This window comes from Sciurus vulgaris, assembly GCF_902686455.1.
Source record: "Sciurus vulgaris genome assembly, chromosome: 6".
Lineage (NCBI taxonomy): Eukaryota > Metazoa > Chordata > Mammalia > Rodentia > Sciuridae > Sciurus > Sciurus vulgaris.
In genome coordinates, this window is record NC_136466.1 from 65,937,798 (window position 1) to 65,962,278 (window position 24,481).

At 42.4% G+C, this 24,481-nt stretch overlaps 1 protein-coding gene across 2 annotated transcripts in view; it reads right to left on the reverse strand.

The window, feature by feature from the left end:
- Positions 1-24,481, reverse strand: part of SH3RF2 (SH3 domain containing ring finger 2) — a 115,146-nt gene that overhangs the window by 12,735 nt on the left and 77,930 nt on the right. The window contains exons 6-7 of one of the 2 annotated variants that reach the window (XM_079145471.1): positions 4,444-4,535; positions 2,933-3,103 (exon numbers count right to left, since the gene is read on the reverse strand). In XM_079145471.1, the coding sequence (XP_079001597.1) occupies positions 2,933-3,103; positions 4,444-4,535 (263 nt within the window). The remainder of the gene's footprint in view (positions 1-2,932; positions 3,104-4,443; positions 4,536-24,481) is intronic. The other variant, XM_079145472.1, reaches the window with a different exon arrangement.

Here is a 24,481-nt window from a genome sequence, read left to right on the forward strand (position 1 = left end):
GCCCTGGCTGTTTTACAGAAGGCTGCACTACACACCGGAAGACTGCAGGGCAGTGCAAGCCATCGCTGCAAACAGAAAACAAAGACAAAGGAGTGGAACCAAACCAAACAGGACTGAAGAACAGAAAGGAGCCTTGCACGAGTGGCCCAACCCGCTAGGTTCACACGTTGCTTATTAACAGTAGTGGAAACTCAGCTGACAAAGGACAGCGGTTTTCAGTCCTGAGAAATGGGAAGAATGAAACTTCCCACAGTGGAAAGGCTGGTTAAGAATATGGGTTAGCTGCATCCAGATAGACAACTCGAGCATATGTCGGTCAAGTCCAAGGTTAGTGGGAATGGGGACTTTCTTTATATCAGAAAGACTATCAAGGAAAACATGGATCCTCTGTCACCCAATAACACTTAGGAGTATATTTCCTGACAGGCACTTGTTCTTTTCTGCATAAGAAAAATCGTGAGTCAATATTAGTAGCAGCTCAAGCGATGCATATGTTCAGGTTTCTCTGAGCAGGGAGGAAGGGCTGGACTTATGGCATCTATGTGCTGAGACTTCATCGACTGTCTCACATACATTCGCCTCAGAGGGGATGAGTACAGAAGCTCATGGCTTGCCCAAGAGCACAACACATCACCCAGGAAAGAAGCCAAGGAGGAGAGACAGGGTGCCTTGAGATACACGGGGCATAGAAACCTGTATGCATCCTCGTTAGGGTGACCATATGTCCTGGTTCCCCTGGAGACTTAGTCTGCTGTGAACTAAGCTTATGCTTTCCCCATAACTCAATCTCCTCCTCTTACAGTTTTTGTTATCACCATCAGTAAAAGGCCACTCCATTTTATAATTAGTCAAGGCAAAAAAACTGAGACTCACCTCAAATCCTCTCTTCTTTCACACCTGATGTTTGAACTCAGAAAATCTTGTTGCCTCTAACTTCAGAGAACTTTCAAAATCTATTCATTTCTAACTATATCCATGCTCACAACACTCTGGTTCTATTTTAAATCACCTCTCCCCAGGATCATTATAATATCCTCTTCACTAGTTTTTGTTTTTACTATTTTCTCTACAGTCTGTTCTTAACCCTGTTACTAGTTTGAGATTCCCAGCAACCAGAGAGATTCTGGTTAAACGTAAGTTAGATAACGTCACTCCTCTATTAGAAACTCTATAATAGGGTCCAAATGAAATCCCTCATTATGTATGACCCAGGAAATTCTAGATGATCTTGTCGCCTACTAATTTCCCCCTCCCTGTTCCAATCCACTTCTATTGGCCTTCAGGTTGGGCACACTCCTACCTTAGGGCCTTTGTACTTGTAGTTCCTTTGGCCTACAATCCACTTTTCTCAGAGATCCACATGGTTCACATCTTTATTTCCTTCATTCCTCTGTCTTATTTCTGGGTAAGGTTATTCCTGTTCGGCCTATCTAAAATTATAACCCACCCCTACACAAATTCTATCCCCCGCTTCCTGATTTTCCTCTCTTAGCCTTTAATACACAATATGTATTCCTTATAGATCTTGTTCATTCTCTCTCACATTAGATTGTAAGCTCCTGTGGGCAGGAATTCTACGTACTTTGTTCACAGGCATTTCTCCAGTACCTAGAAAGGTGCCTGACACATAATTGGCATTCAAGAAATATTCATTGAAGTAATGACTTAGAGCATCAGTTGCTGACCCCATTAGTTTACCTCTTGATAGTTTGAAATTTTAAACAAATTCCAAGAACCTTTCATTGAAAGAAATAACTAAGATCTTCTACTCCAACTTTCTGCCATGTGAAGAAATCTTTTTATATAACTCTGGATCTGAGGACCTAGACCTTGCCTGCACTCTTTCTGGAAAGAGTGTTCCTTCTCTTGCCAGCTAGCCTGGTGAAAAATCTATGCGTTAGAAAATGCAAACTTACTTTGACCCAAATCCCTCTCTCCAACTAACCTCCTACTCTATTATACTGTCCCCTCATGCAACAAATCTTTCTATTTTATGGTGTATTAAGACTCTTCTGTCCCTTGTCTTCTACAGGTTAAATGACCTGAGTGTCTTCATCAGTTTCTCCCATTATGCAGTTTGATGTTTCCTCACCATCTTTGATGCCCTCCTCCAGACACAGTCTAAGTGAAGGTCTCCCAAAGTGGACTTATGACTCCAGATAGAACCCTCCACAGATTATAGTGGGACTGTCACTTTCCTTGGAGTTGTGACCTTCTAGTACGTCGTAAAGGCAGTGTTCAATGGCCTCACTGCCTCATGGCTTTGTCTGGGCTGATGTGGGGTGGAGGAAGGAGGGGTCACAGGTAGCTCTGGGGTCTGTGTGCATTTGTGGTCATGTGAGGGGGTAGGACAAACTGGATCAATGAAATTGATAGATATGCTGTGAAGTGAAAAAAAAAAAAAGGTCGCGAAAACCTGGTAGGAAGAGCACTGTGGGGTGACTAGCATTTTGTCTGGGTTGTGGGTGGGCGAGTGGTGGTCTGAATGCATGGAACTCTGCCTGATGGTCTAGCATCCTGAGAACATCTCCAGTATGCTCTGGGGAAGTCATCTGACCATAATTCCCAATTATTCCACTAGGTGGAGCATTGGGGTGTGAGGTGGGACTTCTGGGAATTGTGCAGAAGAAAACCTGAAATCTAGCTCTTCAGCAAGCTTCTTAACTCTGCCTATCAGTTTCCTCACCTGTAAGATAGCAGACACAAGATTCTTGGGTCTAACCAGTGAGTTAAAAGAGGCAGAGTGCTTGTAAACTGCCCAGAGCTGTAAAACAGTTAACTGTTTCTGCTGTGTTTCTTTGAAGAGTAAGGAGGGTACGAGGGCAAATGCCATACTCTGAAAGATAATTGAGTCTCCATCAATGCAATCCTCAAAAGGCCTCAGGTCTAGGATGAAGCAACCTCCTGATGCCTGAGATTGGAGGGGACATACCTGAAAATGGGGATTACATAGTTGTTTGGGAAGATGCCGACTCGTCCAGTGACCAAAGAGATGCCCCTCAGCCAGCCATCCTGGTGCTTCCCCAGGACCCTGATGCCTTCTCCCTTCTGCAGGTCCAGCTCGTCGGGTCCATGGGCTGAGTAGGAGTGCAGGGCTACAAACCTGGGAGACACAGGGGACTGGTGAGGGAAGAAGGTGAACTGCCTGGTGGAGAGCATAAGCCTGCCAATGGCAGAGGTAGTTGGAACCCCAGTGGTTAGCAATAACAACCCTTTAAAAATGGAAATTAAAAAAAAAAACCAAAACCAAAAACAAACAAACAAACAAAAGCAAACAAACTAGAAACCTCATCGTATAGGTAGATAAAAATGGTAAGCCTGGTTGAAATGGCAGTGGAAGGAGGTGCTTTGCGGCCTCCTCCATCTTCCTTTTCTTCCTCCATAGAGCACCACACAGCCACAGATCACTACTTTAGGCCAACATTGGTACTACAACTATTGTTAAACTGGCCTCAAATGGAGAAAGGGTTTGGTGACCAGGAATTTGTAGCAGAGATGAGTCTCAAACCTACAAGTAATGGTCTACTCAGGATGCTTTTCCAGAACAGCTTGGGGTGCCCTCAAGGGAATGATCACAGAACGCGAGGTTCAGGGAAATAAGAGGTCAACACAGAACTCTCTGATCCACTCCTGTGACTAGGAGCAGAGACATGTTTGACTCCAGATAAGGCCCAAGGAGCTACCTGAATGTAGGCAGAAAAGTGAACATTGGGAAGTAGGAGGCGGAGGTTAATTTTATTTCTCTTTTTTGACATGTGGGAATATGGATTGCTTGGTGGGATGGAGAAGAGTGTGTTTGCAATGGGCAAAAATGTCCTCGAGGTAGAACAGAAACATTGCATCCTAAAGCCCACACAGGACTCAGGCAGGTAACATTAGGTGTGAGTTGGTGGAGTGAGGACAACAAGGAATAGTGCCATTGAGGCTGAAGATATGAGAATAGCTGCTCCACTAAAGCCATTCAAGAAATAACCCACTTTGCTTTGCTGCATGATGGGGCCCCTGGCATCTGACCCTCAGGCCAGACGTTAGCAAGTCCTAGATTATAAGAAATGAGATGCTTTATCAAAGAGGCCAGGGGTGTTCTCATCTACAAGTGTTTTTCCTTCCCCAAATGCTATATTTTTTGCTGATTACTAAATCAACATCTATTTATGACCCAGTGTTTTGAATCTGAAGAAAAACAATAGAGATTGCTCAATAGCCAATCTCCCAGAGACATGATGGTATATAATCTTGCAGTCTCTTTCTGCGTTTGCAAAATCATGAGCTAAGATGTTGTGGCTTGCTAATTTGTGTTTTCCATCTTTATTTCCTTTGAAGGTGGTAAAGGAAGGGGAGTCACCTCTCTGGTCTGGGCACGGGGAGGCTTGATGGTAAGGGCTAGCAGAGATGACCCCTCTGTACCAGGACCTGGGATGGAGGGCTGAACTTTTTACTCACATGTTAGTGGAGAGTTGTTGCTGAGAGCTGGGCAGACTGACTGTGGCCATGGAATGTCCTGGGGAGGCAGGTGCAGGATGGTAAGTGCTGACCTAGACAGACAGAAGGACAGGGAAGAAGAACCAGTGAACGTCACACATCAGGCCTGCAGCAAACAAGGCTTGACGCAGCTGTAAACCAAGATCCATGAGCAGCACCACCCACCATGTGTCTTCTCTGTGGTTTGTGGCTTTGGGTAGAATGGGGTGGAACAGACTAGTTAATAGCCTGCCAGGGTGGCATGCCAGGGCCACATTCCACAAGACTGCTCAGATACAGCAGAGGCTGGAGAGCTGTCCAACTTACAGCTAAGAGGGCACTGCCGCTACTCCTCCTGCTTCCCGCCCCACCCCACCCACCTTCCACGGAGCCCTCCTCCCTCTATGAAAACTGCTCTCAGAAAGTGACACTATGGCTTAGATGGATTCAGAACTTAGCACTTGCCAGGCAGTTTTAAGTGCTTTACAAGTGTCCTTATTAAGGAAGCTTATTAATCCTCATTTTTTTTGGATGAGAAACTGAGGCACAGAGGAAAAGAAAGGTTACCCAACTGTTAGAAAACAAGGAAAATTTAAAACCAAGTAGCCTAGGTTCTGAGCCCAAATACTCATTGACTACTTATGGTATTACACACACACACATCCCTTTCACCAGGGTAAAAGGGCACAACAACGACAAAAGCCTCTGAAAACTGCTTGCTATTCTAGGACTTGCCTATTAGCTAACATGCCACCTTGCTTACCTCTCTCCTGCCACATCTCACAGACTGGTTTGTTTTCTGGCTTGTTTACTGACTGATTCTCCCACTAGACTTTTAAGTTCCATGAGGATAGAGACTGTCAGTCTCATTCATCCTTCTTTTTCTTGTGTGTTCAATATGTACTTGTAGCTTAAAGAATGAATAAATAAAAAAGGCTTTGTACCTTGTATACCAAGCACTGACAAAGCCTTAACCACCTCCATGTCATCCAAGGTAAACACAATGGATCTCTTTTCAGTTGTCGGCCCATAAATGATGGTTACTAAATGTGTGTGTCTTTCTAGGATTGTTTTTGGGTACAACTATTGTTTGCATAGTTGTGTTTGTGCAGGTGTGAATGTGTTACCAAGTGCATGTGTTTCTGGTTCTAGGTGCAAATGTGTTATTTGCTTAGAACCCACAGCCATTGTAGTACATGTCTATTTTATATATGAATATGTTCACCCATGTGGGTTGACATCATGCATCTTGCATGGGATTGCATATATTTGCAGTTGTATGAATAAGGAAAAATATCTACAATATTCTGTATGTATGTTACGCAAGTAAAATCCAGAGCACTGTGTAGGTAAGCATAATGCTTGTGTAAATGTATATACATGACATTTTGGGAATCTAGCTATAGGATCAGGAAATCATTCTTGTCAAATAATAGCAAGTGTTGACAAGGAGATAGAAAACTTGAAACTCTCATGCAAATTGCTGGTGGGAATGCAAAATGGTGCAATCCCTTTGGAAAATTGTCTGGCAGTTCCTCAGATGATTACCATAGAACCTAGCAAGCCCAATCCTAGTATTTACCCAAGAGAAATAGTAGATGCCCAAGAGAAATAAAAATACATGACCACATTAAAAATGAGTACACAGTGTTTATAGACATATTATTTATAATAATCAAAAAGTGGAATCAACCCAAATGTCCATCAACTGATGAATGGATAAACAAAGTATGGTATAGCCATACAATGGAATCCTATTCAACCATAAAAAGAGTTAAATATTGACATGTATGAGAACATGGATGAACCTTGAAATCATTACACTAAATGAAAGACAGACACAAAAGACTACGTGTGATTCCATTTATATGAAATGTTCAGAATAGACAAGCCTATAGAGATAGAAAGTTGATACATGATTCTAGGAGTTAAGGAGATAAGGGAACATGGGAGTGATAGCTAAAGAGTTTGGCGATAGCTAGAGTATAGAGTTCCTTTCCGAACTGGTAAAATGTCCTAAAATTGTAGAAATAATGATTGCACATGTCTGTAAAGACATTAAAAACCACTGAATTTTAAACTGTAAATAGGAAAATTGAATGGTAAGTAAATTACATCTCAATAAAGTTCTTAAAGAAACCATTCCACAATTTTCCATCTGAGTTACTTTAACACTGCATAAGGTGTTCTGAGCTTTGCAATCAAATATTGTCAAACTAGTTGCTTCAAACAGATATGTAAAGAAGCTGGCTTTGGTCTAGGTTGCTCCTTCCACAAAACAGGGCAAGGAGGTCCTTCTGGGCATAACAAGGGAGAACCTTGTTATGCAAACAACTACTTTCTCTTTTTTTTTTTTTTTAACTGTTTTTTCCTGTTACACAGCTCATTTAATTTATATTACATTTCTATATTTGAAATAATTTTGTACGATTTTAAGTTCTAATTTAAACATTTTATACCATTCCCTTAAAGTTTTGGCACATTGTTGCATTTTTAAAAATTATTTATTTTTATTGGTTCAATTTAATAACTACTCCTATGTTTGTGGAGGCTATTGGACCACTGGTGTAGGAGGATGAATCTCACTTAACACTCTTGACTTTCCAATGTTATGTTTGAATAAAAACATTTCTATCCTTAAGCACTATTAATCTTCTAGGGAGGAGGAGGGTACTGAATGCAAAACCATCTCTCCATTAAACCAGGTTCTGTATTTTTACCGCTCTGAGCCTTCATTTGGGGAGGAGGTTTTCCCCGTATTTGGAAAACTGACTGTAGCCAGGTTGGAACTCTGTGGGCCTGTGGTGGAGTTATTTCAAGTATGGAATGGTAAAGGAGTTCAGATTCTCAGGTTGTGAGGTGTCCTAGAGGTAAAAAGAGAGAACATACAAATGAGGAGGAAGCCAAAGGAGGAGAGAGATGGAGATAGAGGAAGCTCCTAAGAATAGGCAGAATCCAATTAGGACAGACACATAATGGGATAAGAATAGATAGACCCAAAGGAATAAAGGGAAGAAGGAGGGAAGAAAGAGGGAAGGGGAAAAAAAAAACCAGATGAGGGAAATTCTCACAATACTTTCCTAGGAAGAAAAACAACCCAATAAAAACTGGGCAAAGAATGCACAAGAATGGCCTATAAGCACATGAAAAGATGCTTAACATCAGGGAATTGCAAATTAAACCCACCTTGAGATACCACTGCATACCTCCAAGAACGGTAAGACTTAAAAAGACCAACTATACCAAGTGTTGATCAGAATGTGGAGCAATTAGAATTCTTGTACACACTCGGTGGGAATGGAGAATGGTGCGACCAGGTTGGAAAACAGATGGGCCATTTCTTATAAAGTTAACATTGACCACACTATTCAGCAACTCACAAATATATACCCTCCCCACCAAATTGAAAACATAATGTCCATACAAGGACTTGTACATCAACGTTCATAGCAACTTTATTCATTTTAGCCTCAAACTGGAAACATCCTGAATGCCAATCAACTGGTGAATAACCAACCAACCAACCAACAAAAAACCATATTGTGGTATAAGCACAGTGAAACACACTCCTCTGCAATCAATATATGCAACATGGATGAAGCTCAACATCATCCTAAGTAAAAGACACAGCACACGGAATTCCACAAACTATACGATGCCATTTATATGAAATTCTAAGAAGGGAAAAAGCCAGTACTATGTTGACAGAAAACAGATAAAGGTTGCCAGGAGCCAGGGTAGGGAGAGAGGACTGGTTAAAAAAACGGCACCAGAAAACTCCTGAGAAGATGCAAATGTTCTTTATTATTTTTTTTGGGGGGGGTCCCAGATATTGAACCCAGGGACACTTAATCACTGAACCATATCCCCAGTCCTTTTTTATTTTTTATTTTGAGATAGGGTTTTGCTAAGTTGCTAATGGCCTTGCTAAGTTGTTGAGGCTGACTTTGAACTTTTGATCCTCCTGCCTCAGGCCTCTTGAGCTGCTGGGATTACAGGCCTGTGCCATTATGGCCAGCACAAATGTTCTATATCTTGATTGCGATCGTGGGTTGTAATGCAATGCCCATAGTCATTGAATTGTTTATTTAAAATGGTTGAATTTATTGTACATTGTCATATCTTAATAGAGCTGTTAAAGAAGCTGATAAATTCTGTGCATTATCCTGTTGTCAGGAAACAACTGGGAGGCCTCAGCTCGACTCAGCTCAAGTTCTGGAATCAGTCAGGGAAGCGGCTTAACAGTGGGCAGGTAGGAAGGAACCCTTGTGGCAGAGGGCACCTGTATAGGAGAGAAACTGGGAGTGGGAACGAAAGGCTCAGACCTTAATAAGGAAAAGAAATGAGTTTGTGAGTGACTGAGGTGGAGAAAGAGCAAAGTAAACAGGGAAGAGAGAAACTGGTGGAAAGGAGGACAGATGAAACAGGACAGAAAGGAAGGCCCCAATGGGTAGCTGAAGACTATAGATGGCTCGCTCCTGAGGAAGCAAGTCTGCTCCTGTCACTGGGATGGAAGACAGGAGGCCCAGCCTTCCTGAGTGAATAGGCCTGTTGGGTGGTTCCTTTCCCTGGAGTCAATTGTGACCCCAGGTACCCATGCCACAGGGGTTTGTAAGGCTGGATATGAGATCCTGCAGCAATTGATGCTTCCTGGCAAAAGGTTTATGCCCTGAGCAAGATCAGGGGGCGGGTTTGGGTATAAGGGTTGGGCAGGGCTGGTAGGCATTTCTGTGAAAATCCCAACACATTTTTTTCCTCCCTTGTGAAGGAAATGACTCATTTAAAAGAAATTTTTTATCAATCAGAGAAGAACCTACAGCTGCTTGGCCTCTGGGCATTTGCGGGTCTTCTTCATGGTTAGGTGAGAAGGAAATGGGCCCAGGGCCTGGCACGGAGTTCTGGAAGTGCTCCATTGCTATCCCTTACCATCAGCCACCTGGGTACTGTGAGGGCAGCGGCCTCTCAGGAGTCTGGAGAGGTGGTCTAGAGAGGGCCAGCCAAGTGGGTCTACCATTTATCTACTAGGTGGGCAGATCCTCCATTTCCTAAAACATCTGTAAAGTGGGGGCAAAATGATGGCATTTCTCTCATAGATTTGTTATGAGGATCTAATAAAATAATCCATGTACACTCTTTAGCAAAGGGCCTTGCACATTGTACACACTCAATAAATATTACTTACTTTAACCTGCAAAGAAATTAGTTACTGCACAGGGTAGAGCTGGGGTGGATGGGGCACCTCCTTGTATGGGACAGCCCTGCAAAGTCTTGGATAGACAGCAGGAACCGAGAACATGGGGGATGGGGACAAACATCAGGAAAATCTCCTCAGCTTTCCAAACACGCCTGCTGCTCTCCTCCTCTACTCATGCCATAGCACTCCGCTATTTCCTCCAGGGGTCTTCCTTTCAGTAACTCCCCAAAGAGTGTGAACTACTCCAGAGTGGGTTACGGCTCTGCACTTGGGTTCCCAGGAGCTATTAAGGGCCTGTAATCCACAGACAGTTGACTCAGGGTGGGGAGAAGGGCAATTGTTTAGAGGTATAAAATTAGGTCTTATTTGGTAGTTTCTGTACCCGCCAACAGGAATAATCCACCTGACTTTATGAAGTTAAAAGCTCATTCCCTTAAGAGCCACATTCGGTAACTACCATGTGTGAACCTTACAGGTCCTGGGCATTGGACTAGGCGCTGGGGTTACTGCAGTGAACAAGACACGCAGGACCCCATTCCCAGGTGGAACTCTCAGTGTATATACCAGGAACAGTTAAGCCTGTAATTATGAAAGCTTGATGCATGTCCGGGTGGGGGAAGTTCAGGGTGCCCTGGGAACTACCAGGAGAGGATTACCTTGACCTTTCACTGCCTCATGCTATGACTCCACTGCTTATTTATACACAGGTTTCATTATCATTATCCCTATTTTTATAGAACGTATAACCAAGATAAAAGGATTTCCTGATTTCCTGGAGGTAGCCAGCAAATGGGTGGTCCAGTTAACACCAGAAGCAAGAATGCTAGTCTCAGAGCCTTTCTGCACAACTACAAGGTTAACACTCATTTCTGGATTTCACTGTGGCTAAAGGGGTCATGTACATGAGCTGCTTATCTGACAGATTCAACATTGTGCTGTTGTCTATGCTTGTGGATATGATGACCACTGTCCCCATCAAGGGTCTCTTGTAATTCAGAATAGATCTGAGAGCAGGTGGAATATGAGGTCGTTTCACTATGTTTTCCTTTTCCTTCCTAGTAGATCTGAGGTGCTCATGGCATTAGGGTTCCTGCTGCCAGGCTGTTCTCAGTCCTTCTCTATCTAGGCCTGTCTCAGAACCAGCACAGCCTGCAAACCCTCCCTGGTCTTGATGAGCAAAGAACAGCCACCCAGTGCTATTTATTTGTCCTGAAAATTTTAGCAGGCATAATATGGTATAATGTTGTGAAACTACTAAATTTACAGTTCCCAAGTAGTCACTGAAGCTTAGAATATTCTCCAGGATCTGACTTTTGCTTTACTTTCCAGCTTCAATGTCCTTTACCCCCGCAAACCTTGCTGCTTCACGTTAGCCCTGGGGTCTTTTCATAAACTGTTTAAGAGGGTCATGCTGTTTCTGTCGCCCTTGCTCTTTGCTCCCCAACCTCTGTTACATCCCACGTCTCATCTGTTACTTTCCTTATTATTAAACATTTAAATTATACATTCATTATGTATACAGATACATGTATATAATTTTACTGAAAGAAGAAGAATAATACTGACACCTGTATACATAAGAAACAGAATAAAGACAGAAATAGAATGTTCTATTTAGAGGCTCTTGGCATATTCCTTAGTAATCAGATTTCTTTCCCTCCCCCCTGGAGGTAGCAGCAGTGCTGAAATTTGTTAATCATTGTTGCCTTTCTATGTAGTTCACCACCGTGGCATACATCCTTAAGCATGCTGTTTAGTTTTTACCTTTTTTTGCATGTTGTGTGAACGAACTCACAATGTTTGTATTGTGCCCTGCATCTTTTGCTTCACATTAAGTTTTTCTGTGCATTTGTGGCTAATTTCCACTCTCATCCTGTATTTCATGGTATGAATATACCACCGTTTAGCCATTCTATCATTTATGTGCCATCTGGGTGATTTTCAGTTTGGGCCTGTTATGAGTGATGTTGCTGCGAGCATTCTTGTACCTGTCCCCTGTGCCCACATACATGAGTTTCTCCAGGATATACACCTAGAAGCGGAATTGATGGGCCATAGGGTATGAGCCTGTTCCGTTTTATTAGGTAATAATAAATTGTTTCCCAGTGTGGCTGTAACAATTTACACTTGTACCAGCACCAGATGACAAGTCCTGTTATTCCACAATCTTGCCAGCATGTGGTAATGCCCTGATTTTTAATATCTGCCTATCAGGTGGGTGTGAAATGCTAAATCATTGTGGTTTTAAATTCATTTCTCTGAGTTTTTTTTTCAAATGTTTATGGGCCTGTGTTTGTCCTTTGTCTCCCTCTCCCACTCAGGTTACTTATTATTTTCTTCTAGAATTTGGTATAATAATTCTTTGTAGCTTATAGTTTTTATTCTGCAGTGTCTTTTTTTTTATACAATATCTTTATTTTTATACGGTGCTGAGGATTGAACCCAGTGCCTCACACATGCTAGGCAAGTGCTCTACCACAGAGCCACAACCCCAGCCCATCTGCAGTGTCTTTTGATGCACTGAAATTCTTGTTTTTCATATAGTCAAATTTAAAATGTATTCCCTTATGGTTCACACTTTTGAAAAATCTTGAATAAGATTTTTTTTACCCCAAGGTCATAAAGATATACTTCTATATTGTCTTCAAAAAGTTTTATAGTTTTGCCTTTCGCATTTAAGTCTTTAATCCACCAGGAATTGATTTTTGACAAGGGAGGAATCCAATTTCATCTTTTTCCACGTGGATACCCAATTAGCCCAGCACCATAGTTCACCCTGCAAAGCCTGCTCTGTCATAAATCAAATCTTCATGCTGTGTCTGTTTCTCGGTTCCCCAGAATGTTCTGTTGGTTTAATAGACATCTTATGCTAAGTCCCTGCTATCTTAATGACTAGTTTTAAAGTAAAATGTGGTATCTCACTTTTCACCCCAACCCCTCTTCTTTAAGAGAAGTTTTTTGGATCTTGGTGTTTTGTTCTTCCATTTGACTTGTAGAGTCACCTTTTGAGTACCACAAAAACAAGCAAGCAAATAATGCCTTGGGATTTGAATTTATGGATGAATTTTTTGGGAAAATCAACATCTTTAAGATATTGAGTCTTACTATCCCAGAGCATGGCAGCAATCTCCATTTATTTTATATCTTCTTTGACTTATTTCAATAAAGTTCTCAGACTTGACTGTCTTATGTTGGATTCTTTCCTAAGGAATAAAAAACTTTTGGTTGCTGTTGTAAGTGGCATTTTTTAAAAAATTACTTTTCTATTTGTCTTTTGATATACAGAAATGCAATTGATAAATTCATACTTACTCTCAATACATTTTTTCATTTTTTTTCTGGATTCTGAGTTCTTTCTATAGACAATAATATTAGCTCCAAATAATGACAATTATGCTTCTTCCTTCCAAACACTTAACCTTTACTTCTTTTTCTTGACTTACTGGTCTTTTGGGACAGTGTTGAGCAGAAACATAACAGACTTTCTACTCTTTTTCTAATCTCACAAGAATGCTTTCAACATTTCACCATTAAATATATTTACTGTAGATTTTAGATAGATTCCACTCATCTTTTATTCCTAGTTTGCTAAGATTTTTTAACATGTAATGAAAGGATATAGAATTTTATCATTTTTCCTACATTCTATTGAAAATGTCACATGGTGTTTTGTCCTTTAGTCTGGTAACCTAGATAAGGTAGGTGAATTAATTTTCTAATGATAGATTAACCTTTGATTCTTGGGAAGGGCCCAACTTGATCATGATGTGTTCCACTTTTGTGCATACCTGAGTATTGTTTGCTAATACACATTTGAAGATTTTTGCTTCTGTGTTCAGGAGTGAGGTAGAATGCTACTTTTCCTTTCTTATGTTAACTTTTTCTGGCTTTGATACAAAGAATATCCTTGACTTATGAAATAAATAAGGGATGTTTTCTTTCATTCTTTAGAAGAGTTTATATAAAAGTTGAATTATTCCCTTCTTGCAATTGTGAAAGAACTCACACGTAAATCTATCTGGGTCTAAAATTTTCTTTGTGGTAATATTTTAAATTACTGGTTCAATTTCATTAATGGTTATAATAGCATTCTGAAGCATTTCCAGGAGTTTACTAGATGTAAAGTGTTTCTGATAAGCTCTCTATGTTGGAGACAAATTCCTGAGGAAGAATTTACCTGTGGGAGAAAAGGTGGTCCTTGGAACATTTTCACAGAGGTTTGGAAAACTCCAGTGACATGGACACCTATGGTCAGTTAAAGTCATTAGAAAATTCTGGAGTCTCACCATCTAACTCAAGAACCCTCTGGGGAAAGTCACTTACTATGTGCGCTTTTGTAGGTCCTTGACATACCACATAACCATGGATAAGAGAATGGACTTGGACTGTCTGACCTGGGTTTGAGTTTTGCCCTGAACTTATGGCTGTATGAAGCTCAGACTTAATTCCTCTGAGCTTCGGTTTTCTCATCTGTGAAATGGGACAATAATAGTAGCTATCTCATGACATTCTTATAAGGATTCAATCAGAACATACTTGCAATGTGATGTATGCATCATGCCTGGCTCATGTGAAGCGCCAGATAAGTGGTTACCATTATTGCTATTACAAGGCAGGAGTCATACCAGCAGATGTGCAGGACTAAGAGGCTGGTGACAGGATTTTTTCCAGTAAGCCTGGATTTAAAAAGAAAAGATCCAGGGCCTGGGGTTGTGGCTCAGTGGTAGAATGCTTGCCTAGCATGTGAGAGGCACTGGGTTTGATTCTCAGCACTGCATATAAGTAAATATATAAAAGTCTATCAATAGCTAAAATATATATATATTAAAAAACAGAGGGAAAGATTCACCACTAGGATATAAGGGTTCATCACAATAGCTCAGATTTCCTTTGAGGAAGACCCAGCAACGGGTGGCTGATCTGTGCGTGTGACATGTGTTTTGGAATTTGTCTTCCCTGACACTAGACTGGGCTATTCTCATGCATCCTGAGGCTTCCTGTGACGGGTGGGGTCTGGCACTTCTCTACAGGTGTGCTCTGCATTGGCTTCTTGGGCAAAAGCAGATAGTTCACACCTTATGCCACAAAAACAAAATCCTCTCCCCTGAGCTGGGTCTCTTGGTTGGCCACAGAACAGGTTGCCCTGCCTCTCCCTGGCCACTGTCTACCTCATGCTTCTCTGAGCCTGAGGGCCTGCTGCTTTCAAAGCAGAATTTGGGCACTAAGGAGAGTCTGATGGGGTGGGCACTGTTAGTGCTTTTTGAAATGCCAGGGTGCACCAAAACCTTAATTATAACCCTTGTCCTCCAGCCCTAACAGTCCACTTGAAGAAGTTACCATTTGGCAAAAATTATAATTAAATCCTCTCACTGGGTCTCATTAAAGGCCAGAAACATTTAAACAAGGAAAGTTCCTCTTAAGTCATCATTGGGTTCCCTCATGGCATTTAGTCACAGTGGATGCTTGTTAAGCATCTTTCGGGTACCAAGCACTGTGCCAGGTCTGGATCTGTGCCAAAGCCGCTGCTCTCACATACAGGGTGGATGGTGTACTAACATGCGATCTGTCCCACACGAAGTCCTTGCACTCACATTTTCCAGACAAGAACATCCAGAGATTGGAAGTATCCACACATCTAGAAATTTTCATGTTCTACCCATCTCTGATATAGATAAAATGAATTTTAATCCTTAGCGAGTAGTTTTTTTCTTTTTTAAATCGTGGAGAGAGTGTCAATAAAAGACATTTCCTGAATGAAGGAAAACAGACCAAAAGGGATTCTTGGACGGACCCACACCTGTCAAACAATACAGCATAATTGTTAGGAACCTGGGTTCTGAATTCAGATTTCTCTGGCCTGAGTCCTCTGCTTTTCTTTCACCATGTAACTGTGGGCAGGTTATTTAACCAGCTGGTTCCTAAATTCCTTCTCTGGTTTAGGTGAGCTTTAATAGATTTTCCTCTAAGGATTTGTCAGATTACATAAGTCTAAGGGTCATAAGTCTAAGGGGAGATGACTTGGAAAAGCAAACTGAAGTCAACAGAAAAGTTAATTTGAAAAATCCCTTCTAAGGAATTTAGAGGGCCCCCAAATCATTTGACAATATCAAGTTCATCTTGGCATATCTTGGCATCTTCATAAAGTTTACTTTTGGTCATGTGCTTAGTATTTCTTAATTATTTAAAAAATTTCTCGAAGGCATTATAGCAATAACAATGGATATTTTGGAAAAGATGAGAAAACATAATCACCACTCCCCACATCATGGGAGCAGCTGTCTGTGTTCCCTCTGATTAATTCAGTTCCTTCAGTAAGAGAAGAATTTGCAATTTTAGACATCACAGAGACTGACATGCTCATGGCCTTGAGGCACTGCCGGCCTGATACCTTCTTGTTGGCCGGTCTGCCTTCCTCTTTGGATTGTTTAGAGGAGACCTTTGGGAAAACACCTTTTACTGAGGCTGATGCCTTGGTTTGTCATGTAATAACTTTTCCTTTTCATAGAATTAAGAGAACATGGCTACAAGGTCCAGGCATACTTTCTAGAGACAGGCTCAGGGATGTTCAACAAGTGGAAAGGACGTGACATTTCCAAAGCCCTCACTTAAAGCCCCTTTCTGGACAGTATGTTACTGGTTTTGTATGAGTCTGCACATGTCCAGGGAGGCTTGTCCCTCACTGTTTCTAATTAGACTTAAACAGTTTTGATAGGCTGTCCCCATATGCTCACCATGGATGCCTGGAGGACCCAGCCTGTGATGCCTGAAAGGGTCCAGTTGCCCAGTAAGCAAACCCTCAACCGTCTTCTGATACCGAGAGAACCACACAGGCTTGGAGCCACAGGCCATTTGGACAATTGACAATCTCACCTTCCAGAGCACTACACGTGATGGGAAATGAGAGTGAAACCTTTCAGATCATCTGTTCTTCCAGATGTCCTGATATTTTTATCTCAATGTGTTAAAAAGGAAAGCATGGGCTTGCATTAAGAAAAAGAAAATCCTTAATTTTGACCTATCCTTAGAACAAATGTCAATTGATCATTTGTATCCCTGGCTTTTAGAACGATGTGTAAGCATTCAACAAAATGTTTGATGAGTCTGCTTTCAGGATGGTCAGTGTGCAAACATCTGGGACAGATGTGAAGGAATCATTTCATCCTTCTCCCAAAGGTCCTGTTAGTGTTAAGGATTTGGTGGCACTGAGCAGTCGAGGTGTATTGAGGGGTGCACTTTTACTTTCAGTTCTTCACTTTTACTTGATATTCCTGAACTCAGCCTCCTTCTCACCAGTGATTTTCCACAAAGCCTGGGTGTCATTTTTTTCCCCTCCAAAGGCAGCCATAAGCCAGTGCTCAGGGATGCTGACAGACAGACATCCTATGACCTTTGGAGAGCAAAGATTTGGGAAACTTGGTCCCCTCCATTTGACAAGTGCTTTGATATCTGGGTTATATGAGGCAAAATAAAGATGAAAATGGTTTGAAAAGAAAGCATAGTCTCTGCTTCTACTGGGCACGTTATCTCACTGAGAAAAGATGGGAAAAGCCAAAACCCAATTTCAAAATCACAACCACCACTAGAGCTAATGATTATAGAACATTTGCTAGGGGCTATGATGTCCTTAGCATGTTACTTTCTCATGTGATCTTCATAACAAACCAAAGGACTGTGTACTGTTATTATCATCATGATTCCCATTTTATAGATGAAAATATCAAGACAAAAAATATAGCCAAGTAATGTGCCCAAGGCCATAGAGTTAGCTGCATGTAAGCTAAGCTGGAATTCAAAGCTTAACAGCCTTCAGAGCCAGCCCTTTCAGCCCCACCCGAGGTACACAAGGCAGCATGACCATTTTGGAGGTAGGGTAAAGTGTGCTGGCCTTCAGGGCTGGAGGCTCTCAGAGGGCAGGAGTCCATGAGGGCAGGGGCCTCATGCAAGGACCTGTCTAGCATTCTACCTCATTTGTTGGGCAGAGCCAGGAAGGGTTTGTCCGGTTTCTGGGAATTCTGCAAAGGCATCTGGAAAATTCCCCAGTCATTCCTCTCATGGAAGTTTTATGGGTACACTTTTATGCCTTTAACAAGGCAGAGGCAGCAGGACGTCAGGCTGGGATTTGTCTCTGAGCGGAGGCTTGGCAAAGCCTGAGGGAGAGCAATGGTAGCTTTTGGGTCATTTCACAGAATGCTTAGGTGTCACCACAGTTAGGGTCACCTTGCCCCTGATCATGGGCCAGATAAAATGGCCACCCCTATGTAGAGCCAAAATTTTTTTAAAATACTTTTTTAGTTATAAATGGATACAATATCTTTTTATGTGTTTGTATTTATGTGGTGCTAAGGATCAAACCCAGCCCTTCACACATGTGAGACAAGTACTCTACCACTGAGCTACAGCCCCAGTCCCTGCCCAAATTTTCTTTTAAGACTTGTGGCCAGTGGGAAATCTGGTTTATATTCACTCTATGAAAGATTCAAAGCCTGTGACTTTAGACTCCTAGAATGTGAGAGCTGCAAGGAACCTTAAGGATCATCAATTCAATACCCTAAGCTTTGAAGAGGGGAAATGGCATGCTGAAGGTTGCTGGTGGGATTTGGCTGCAGAGCCAGGACCAGCTTCACCACTGGGTGACAGACTATGTACTGGTAGCTGGTTCTAATGGTTGGTTTTCTTGACTAGCTCTCCAGACTATGTTTCCCTCATTTCTAACCAGTGTTTATTGAACTTTCCATGTGCCTGGCCCCATCCACAGAACTTATGGTCTAGTGAGGGAACAGGAAAAACAATAAACACATAAAAAAAAAAAAAAAAAAAAAGGGAACAGAATAAATAAAATACATTCTATAAAGAAAACAGAATAACAGAGAAGACATAATTCCACATCCTCCTATCTGGCTAGGATGACCTTGGCTATGAAGTTCATTCAAACCCAACATGTTACCCATCACTGTACTCTTGTCTTTGTGGGTCCCTCAGCTTTTAAGATATGTCTCATTCACCTACAACACCTGGAAAGAATGACATTGGGAATGCAACAGTCAAAGGCGTGTTTTTTCTACATATGGAGGCTGCAGTCTTGGGGCATGGCTGCCTGGCTTTAAGCTCAGAGATACAGGTGATTTTTGAGCCCAGACATTAAAGCATGACACACCCTCAACAAGGAAGGGTATTGATTAAGTTCAAAATCCCCAGGGTTGGCTGGTTATGAACAAACAAGGTGAAATGATGGAATCAGCAGAACTTGGTGCTGACACCCTTCATTCCCTGTCTGTGGCGCCTGCAGGGACTCCATAGCTCAGATTCACTTGGAACTCACTCACCCTGTAGATCCCTCCCTCCTTTGTTTGCTTAAACACTTATTTCTTTATTGAATACCTAATCCTTACAAGAATTCCCTTATTCATATACTCTTTCCATCTTCTCTCTTTCATCAGGCCCCTCCATCACTTAAGTTCTTCCGGTCTCTTGCTGAAGTTCATGGATTCAAATACATAGGTACATAGACATTCACCAGATTTCACTCAATTCCTCACTCACATATTCAATGAACATTTACCACACATCTCTCCATGCCAGGCCCAGCTGGGCTTGATTCTGGAATGGTCATGGGGCACCAGTTACCCCATCCTTAAGGAGTTAAGGGTACTAAGGCAGCACTGAGGTAAATCCCAAAACAAAGTGGGAAGTGACAGATGTCCCTCTGCCGGCATCAGTCAGTCATGGGGATCCAGATGGTGCCCCATAGGTATCCCGTTCTTCTTCCTCCCTACGGGCTCCAAAGTAACCAGACACACATTCTCGCAAAACATTTTAAAGGAAGAAGGAAAGGGCAGTGTTTCGGTCTAAGGGTCACCAAACTTCTCCTGTACAGTGTCAGATAGTAAATCTTTGACTTTGCATACAGTCTCTGTCCCACTACCTAACTCTGCCATTGTTTCATGAAGGCAGCCACAGATGGTACATAAGGAAAGAGCCTGGCTGTGTGTCAGTAAGACTTTATTTTTGAACACTAAAAATGGAATTTCATATAATTTTCTCCTGTCATGGAGTATTCTTCTTCTTTTTATTCCCTCCCTACAACTGTAGAAGCTATTTTTAACTTGCTGGCCATATAAAACTGAACAGTGGGCCACATTTGGTCCATAGGCTATAGTTTTTCGATCCTGCTTTAGGTCAAAGAATAAAGAGTGGGTAATTTCCAGGTACCAGCTGTGGAAATAATCTTCTCTGCTGGCTATTTTCCCATTCTTGTGTGGGGAGATGAGGGCCCAAAAAAGGTCTATTTCCAGCCATCACGAATAAGACATTGAAAATAAAGGATAGGCCTTCTTCAACCTCACTGGTGTCCTGCCGTTGGGGACTAAGACAGGACAAAGATTAAACTCATGCTCTCTGTGATCTGGTGTATGTCTGGTTCAAATCTGTTTAGGGGTTGTCTCCTGAGTGCATCTCCGAGACGTTGTGCACAGCAAGGCCTCTCAGCAAATTGTAACCTAATGAGTGGATGACAGGCACATGGCAGGCCCTCCATGTTTGTGAACAGAAGAAGCCCGAAGGCAGCAGGAGTTCTCTCATCAGCATCTGCTCCCGTAGGGTCAAAAGTGACAGGGAAAGAGTGAAGTTAAGTGGCCGGAGCTGAGCCCAGCATGTGGGGACAGTTTGTTCTCATTTCTGACCTGCACCGTATGTCCTCAGAGTTGACCTATCCAATGTTTAGCGTGAGAAAGGACTTCCCCATCTGAAGTGTCTTGGAAACAAACTGGTATTTGTGATGTTCTTTGCATATGTAAGCAGGTTTTACTATGCACCTAGTTGTGCAACTTTCCATCAGGACCGGATTGCTTTGGGGTGAGAAGAGAGGGACAAAGATGGATAGTGTAACTCCCAAAGTGTGTACTTCAAAATACAATAAACAGATGTTTTTAAAGGAAAGAAAATGGCCCACTTCCTTGGAATATTTTGCTTTCTTTTCCTCATACATAAAATTCCTGCCGCACTAACAAAGGGTTGTTATAGGGGCCCTTATCTTGCTTTTCCAGAAAACAACCCGAGATCAAGCCAGAGTGGAAAGTGGACCTGATATGGTAATCCACTCATTGCTCAGATCCCTTCAACTTCTTTAGCCACTGCACATTTCCAGTGATAGGACACTGGCAAGTCCACCTGTCCCACCTTGGGAAAGTTCCAGTTTTCTCCAAAGCCCTTATCCACTTGACATGTGTTTGAGAATGGTCTTCCATAGCTATTCAGAAAGGGCATCTTCTCCACAGAGGCCTTAACTTAGCTACTATTTATTCTGCACTTACTATAGGCCAGATCCTGTGCTGCATCCAGCACATTAGTGATTCTTTTTTTTTTTACATTAGTGATTCTTAACCAGTGGTGATTTTGAGCCCAGAGTATATGTAGCAGTGTCCAGAGGCATTTTTGCCACAAGTGGGTGGTGGGTTCTATAGGCATCTAGTGAGTAGAGGACAGAAATAGTTGCTAAAACCTTACAATGCACAGGGCATTCCCCCCTCAATAAAGAATCACCTGACCCCAAATGTCAACAGTGCTAAGGTTGAAAATCCCCTCTGGGTGTGCATATCTTATTCAATCCCTAACAGGTCTGAGTGGAAGAAGCTCTTAGTTTTTTCATTTTAAGACAATGAAAGTGAATGAGCTCTTACAAGGTTGAGCCATGTGACCAAGGTTTTTAAGGACTGTTAAGGACTGTCTGTGCCCCATGTGTGTCCCTAAGCCATCCTCCATATCCCCAACTGTTGCCCTGTACACCACTTTTCTCTTTCTCTTGCCCTTCTATATTGTTTTGTTGTCTGCTGAGTCCTCTGAGAGAGTGACCATGTCTGTTGCATGCTGTAGTGGAGGTCAAGGACCCCTACTTCCAACTCCCAGAGTTAAAGAATCTGTGCTAAAATGTCTCAGGTATAGGCTGGGCCACTCCCTCTTTCACCCAGGCAGGGTTGGGTCTCCTTGGTGTCTCACCTGCCAGAATTAATTGGGCAAAACAATGATGTAAAGTTTAGCCTCTCATTGGAGAAATGCTGAATCAAGGAAGCAGCAAGGCTAATTACAGAACCTGCTTTAGTCACCAGAAACCAGAAAGGTTTTTCCCTGGAGGACCTCAGTGAGGTTGGGCAGGTCTGGGGATGTGAGTACTGCAGGAGTCGCTCTGCCCACAGAGTACTGGCACATGTTGGTGTGACTTCAGTAGGGGGCTGCTGGGGCAAAAGAGAGGTGCACACCAGACCCCAGCCAGCCTCCTTTTCTCACCTGACTGACTTCTATTAACCTCCAGGTCGCCACCTGAAGATCACTCCCTCCAGGCAGGTTTCCCTGACCTTCCAGAATAGGTTGACCCTAGAATGAATGCCAGACTCCCTCTATTCCTCATCCTTGAGCCTTACAGCACTTTGTACACTTATCATTTCATAGCCGAGCATTTTAATACTTTTTTAGCTTTTGTCTTTCCGATAGGTTGTAGGTTCCCCAAGTGCAGGAACCATGTCTGTCTTGTGCCTTGTGTTCCCTGTGCCCATCACAGTGCTTGGTGCATGGTGAGCACCCAACAGCTCTTTGTTGACTAGTTCACTGACAGGACACGAGGGCTTTGGCAATAGGACCGACTGTAGGCTCTGGGCCTCACCAGGTGAGGATAGGGCTATAGAAAAACTTGAAAGGTGCTTATAGAAAATGGTGAGCAGGTGGCTGGCTCTGCCTCAGGCTACATCCTGGTGTCCTTTGTCCAAAGTCTTTTCTCCTGCACTAATTCTGGGCTTTCCTTCTATGGATTCACATGGGATTACAGCTGAGGGTCTGAGCTAAACAAGTGAAATTGTCCCAGGGGCCCCCTGGATATAAAATAAATGTCGCCACACCTTCCTCTCATCTGGAATTGTGCTGCTTATGAGGAAGTAAAGGGGCTTTTGGGAGCCTTCACACTGCAAGGCAGGCTGCGACAGATCTTCCCTCTGAAGTGTGTGCCTGATGAATCTCACTCTCAGCAAGGCCTGTTTGCACAGGCCAGCCCTGGGGCAGTGGGGATGGGGGATGGTTACAGCTTCCTGGTTTGACCCAATGATAATAACTGAGTGAACATTTATTGAGCCAATTACCACTGCTAAACCCTGGCCATTATCTCATGGACATGCATTGCCTTGTTTTATCTTCATAGCAATCTTATAAAAATTACCATCACAGGCTTCATCTTATAGACATAAAAACTGAGGATCCAAGAGATTAAATATCTTGCCTAAGGTTACTCTGTTCAGCAAGAAGCACTGAGTCCTTTCCCAGATCTTCCGACCCCACAGTTTCACATCCCTACCTCACCTTTTTATTTTTAAGATTTTTTTAATGGTTGATTGACCTTTATTTTATTTGTTTATTTCTATGTGGTGCTGAGAATCGAACCCAGTGCCTCACACATGTCAGGCAAGTGCTCTACCACTGAGCCACAACCCCAGGCACCCCCTCACCTTTTTCATTATGCAGGGCTGGGTCTCACATATACTAGGCAAGTGTTCTACCAACTGCGCTACATCCCCAGTCCCAAATTCCATATCATTTTTTGCCTCTGGGAAGAATCCTACCTGACACCTGGCACCTGCTGAACTGAGAACACTTTGTAGGAGCCAGAAAAAAACCAGTTCTCTCCTGTGAATGTGTGCTGGAGCAGAAGAGAGCAGACATCCTAACAATGACCAGCATTAATTAAATAAAAGGAACAGCTCTTCTTCTGTTATCTATCTTCAGAGTCTGCTGTCAACTAATTAAGCCACATAATACTCTGCCAGGTGAGTTTTGTCAATTCACCTAGCAAATGGAAAAACTGGGATAAGCAGAATGCCTCATCCAGGGCCATGCAGGTAACAGGTAGGGGCACCAGGTCAGGATTTTCTTAGGCCTAACTAGGGTGTGTCTATCACATTCCTTTTGCAAATAATGGTCATTGCAACTTGTGACTATGTGGCTCAAGGATGCGGCACCAAATTATATACTGAATGAACTCTTAGTTCTAAATTGCAATCCGTTTATTTATTTAATTATTTGGAGAAGACCTTGCATCTGTTAAGGAAGTACCTCTTCCAACCAGTTTTCTTAATGTGAAATGAGGTAAGATCAACCCCTCTGCCCCCATATCTGCTAGTCGTTGCAAAGAATACATTCAGATTGAAAGGGTCCTCTAGATTTTAGAAGACATTTATCTCATTCCCTTAAGACAGGGGGTCTCCTGCGTTACACAAATTGATGACATTCTAAAAGCTTTGCTTAGAGAAAAGGGGGAAATTAAGAGCAATGACTACAGCTGATTAAGTTATTTCTGAACCATGCATAGAGGCCTTGCATGGAAGGACATCCCATTTTTCAGATGAGGACACAGAGACTTAATGGCATTAAGTGCTTAGTTCAGTGTCATTTAGTTATTAGGTGGCATGACAAGAAGCTCTACCCAACTCAAAACCTTTTAATTTATACTTAACTGCCTTCATCTACAGGAGTAAATGAAACCAAATCAAAACACAACAATAATAATAGCAGCTTACACAGGTTCCTCCAGCATTTTCAGTATTCGGTTTCTAACAGTCTATGTGACAGGAGGGATCTCTCATTGTACCTCCTCAAATCCCTTGTTGTTTTCCTCCTCTTATGTTTTGATTTATGTTCCTTTTCTCTTCTGAACACAGGAACACAAAACTAGTATAAAAACCCACATTTAGAAAACTGGTCATTGCTCACCCCTACATCAAACCTGAAGCCCTTTCTTCCCCAGGATGAACAAACCCAGGCCTCTTTCTCCTGGTCTTGGCCCAAGTGTGG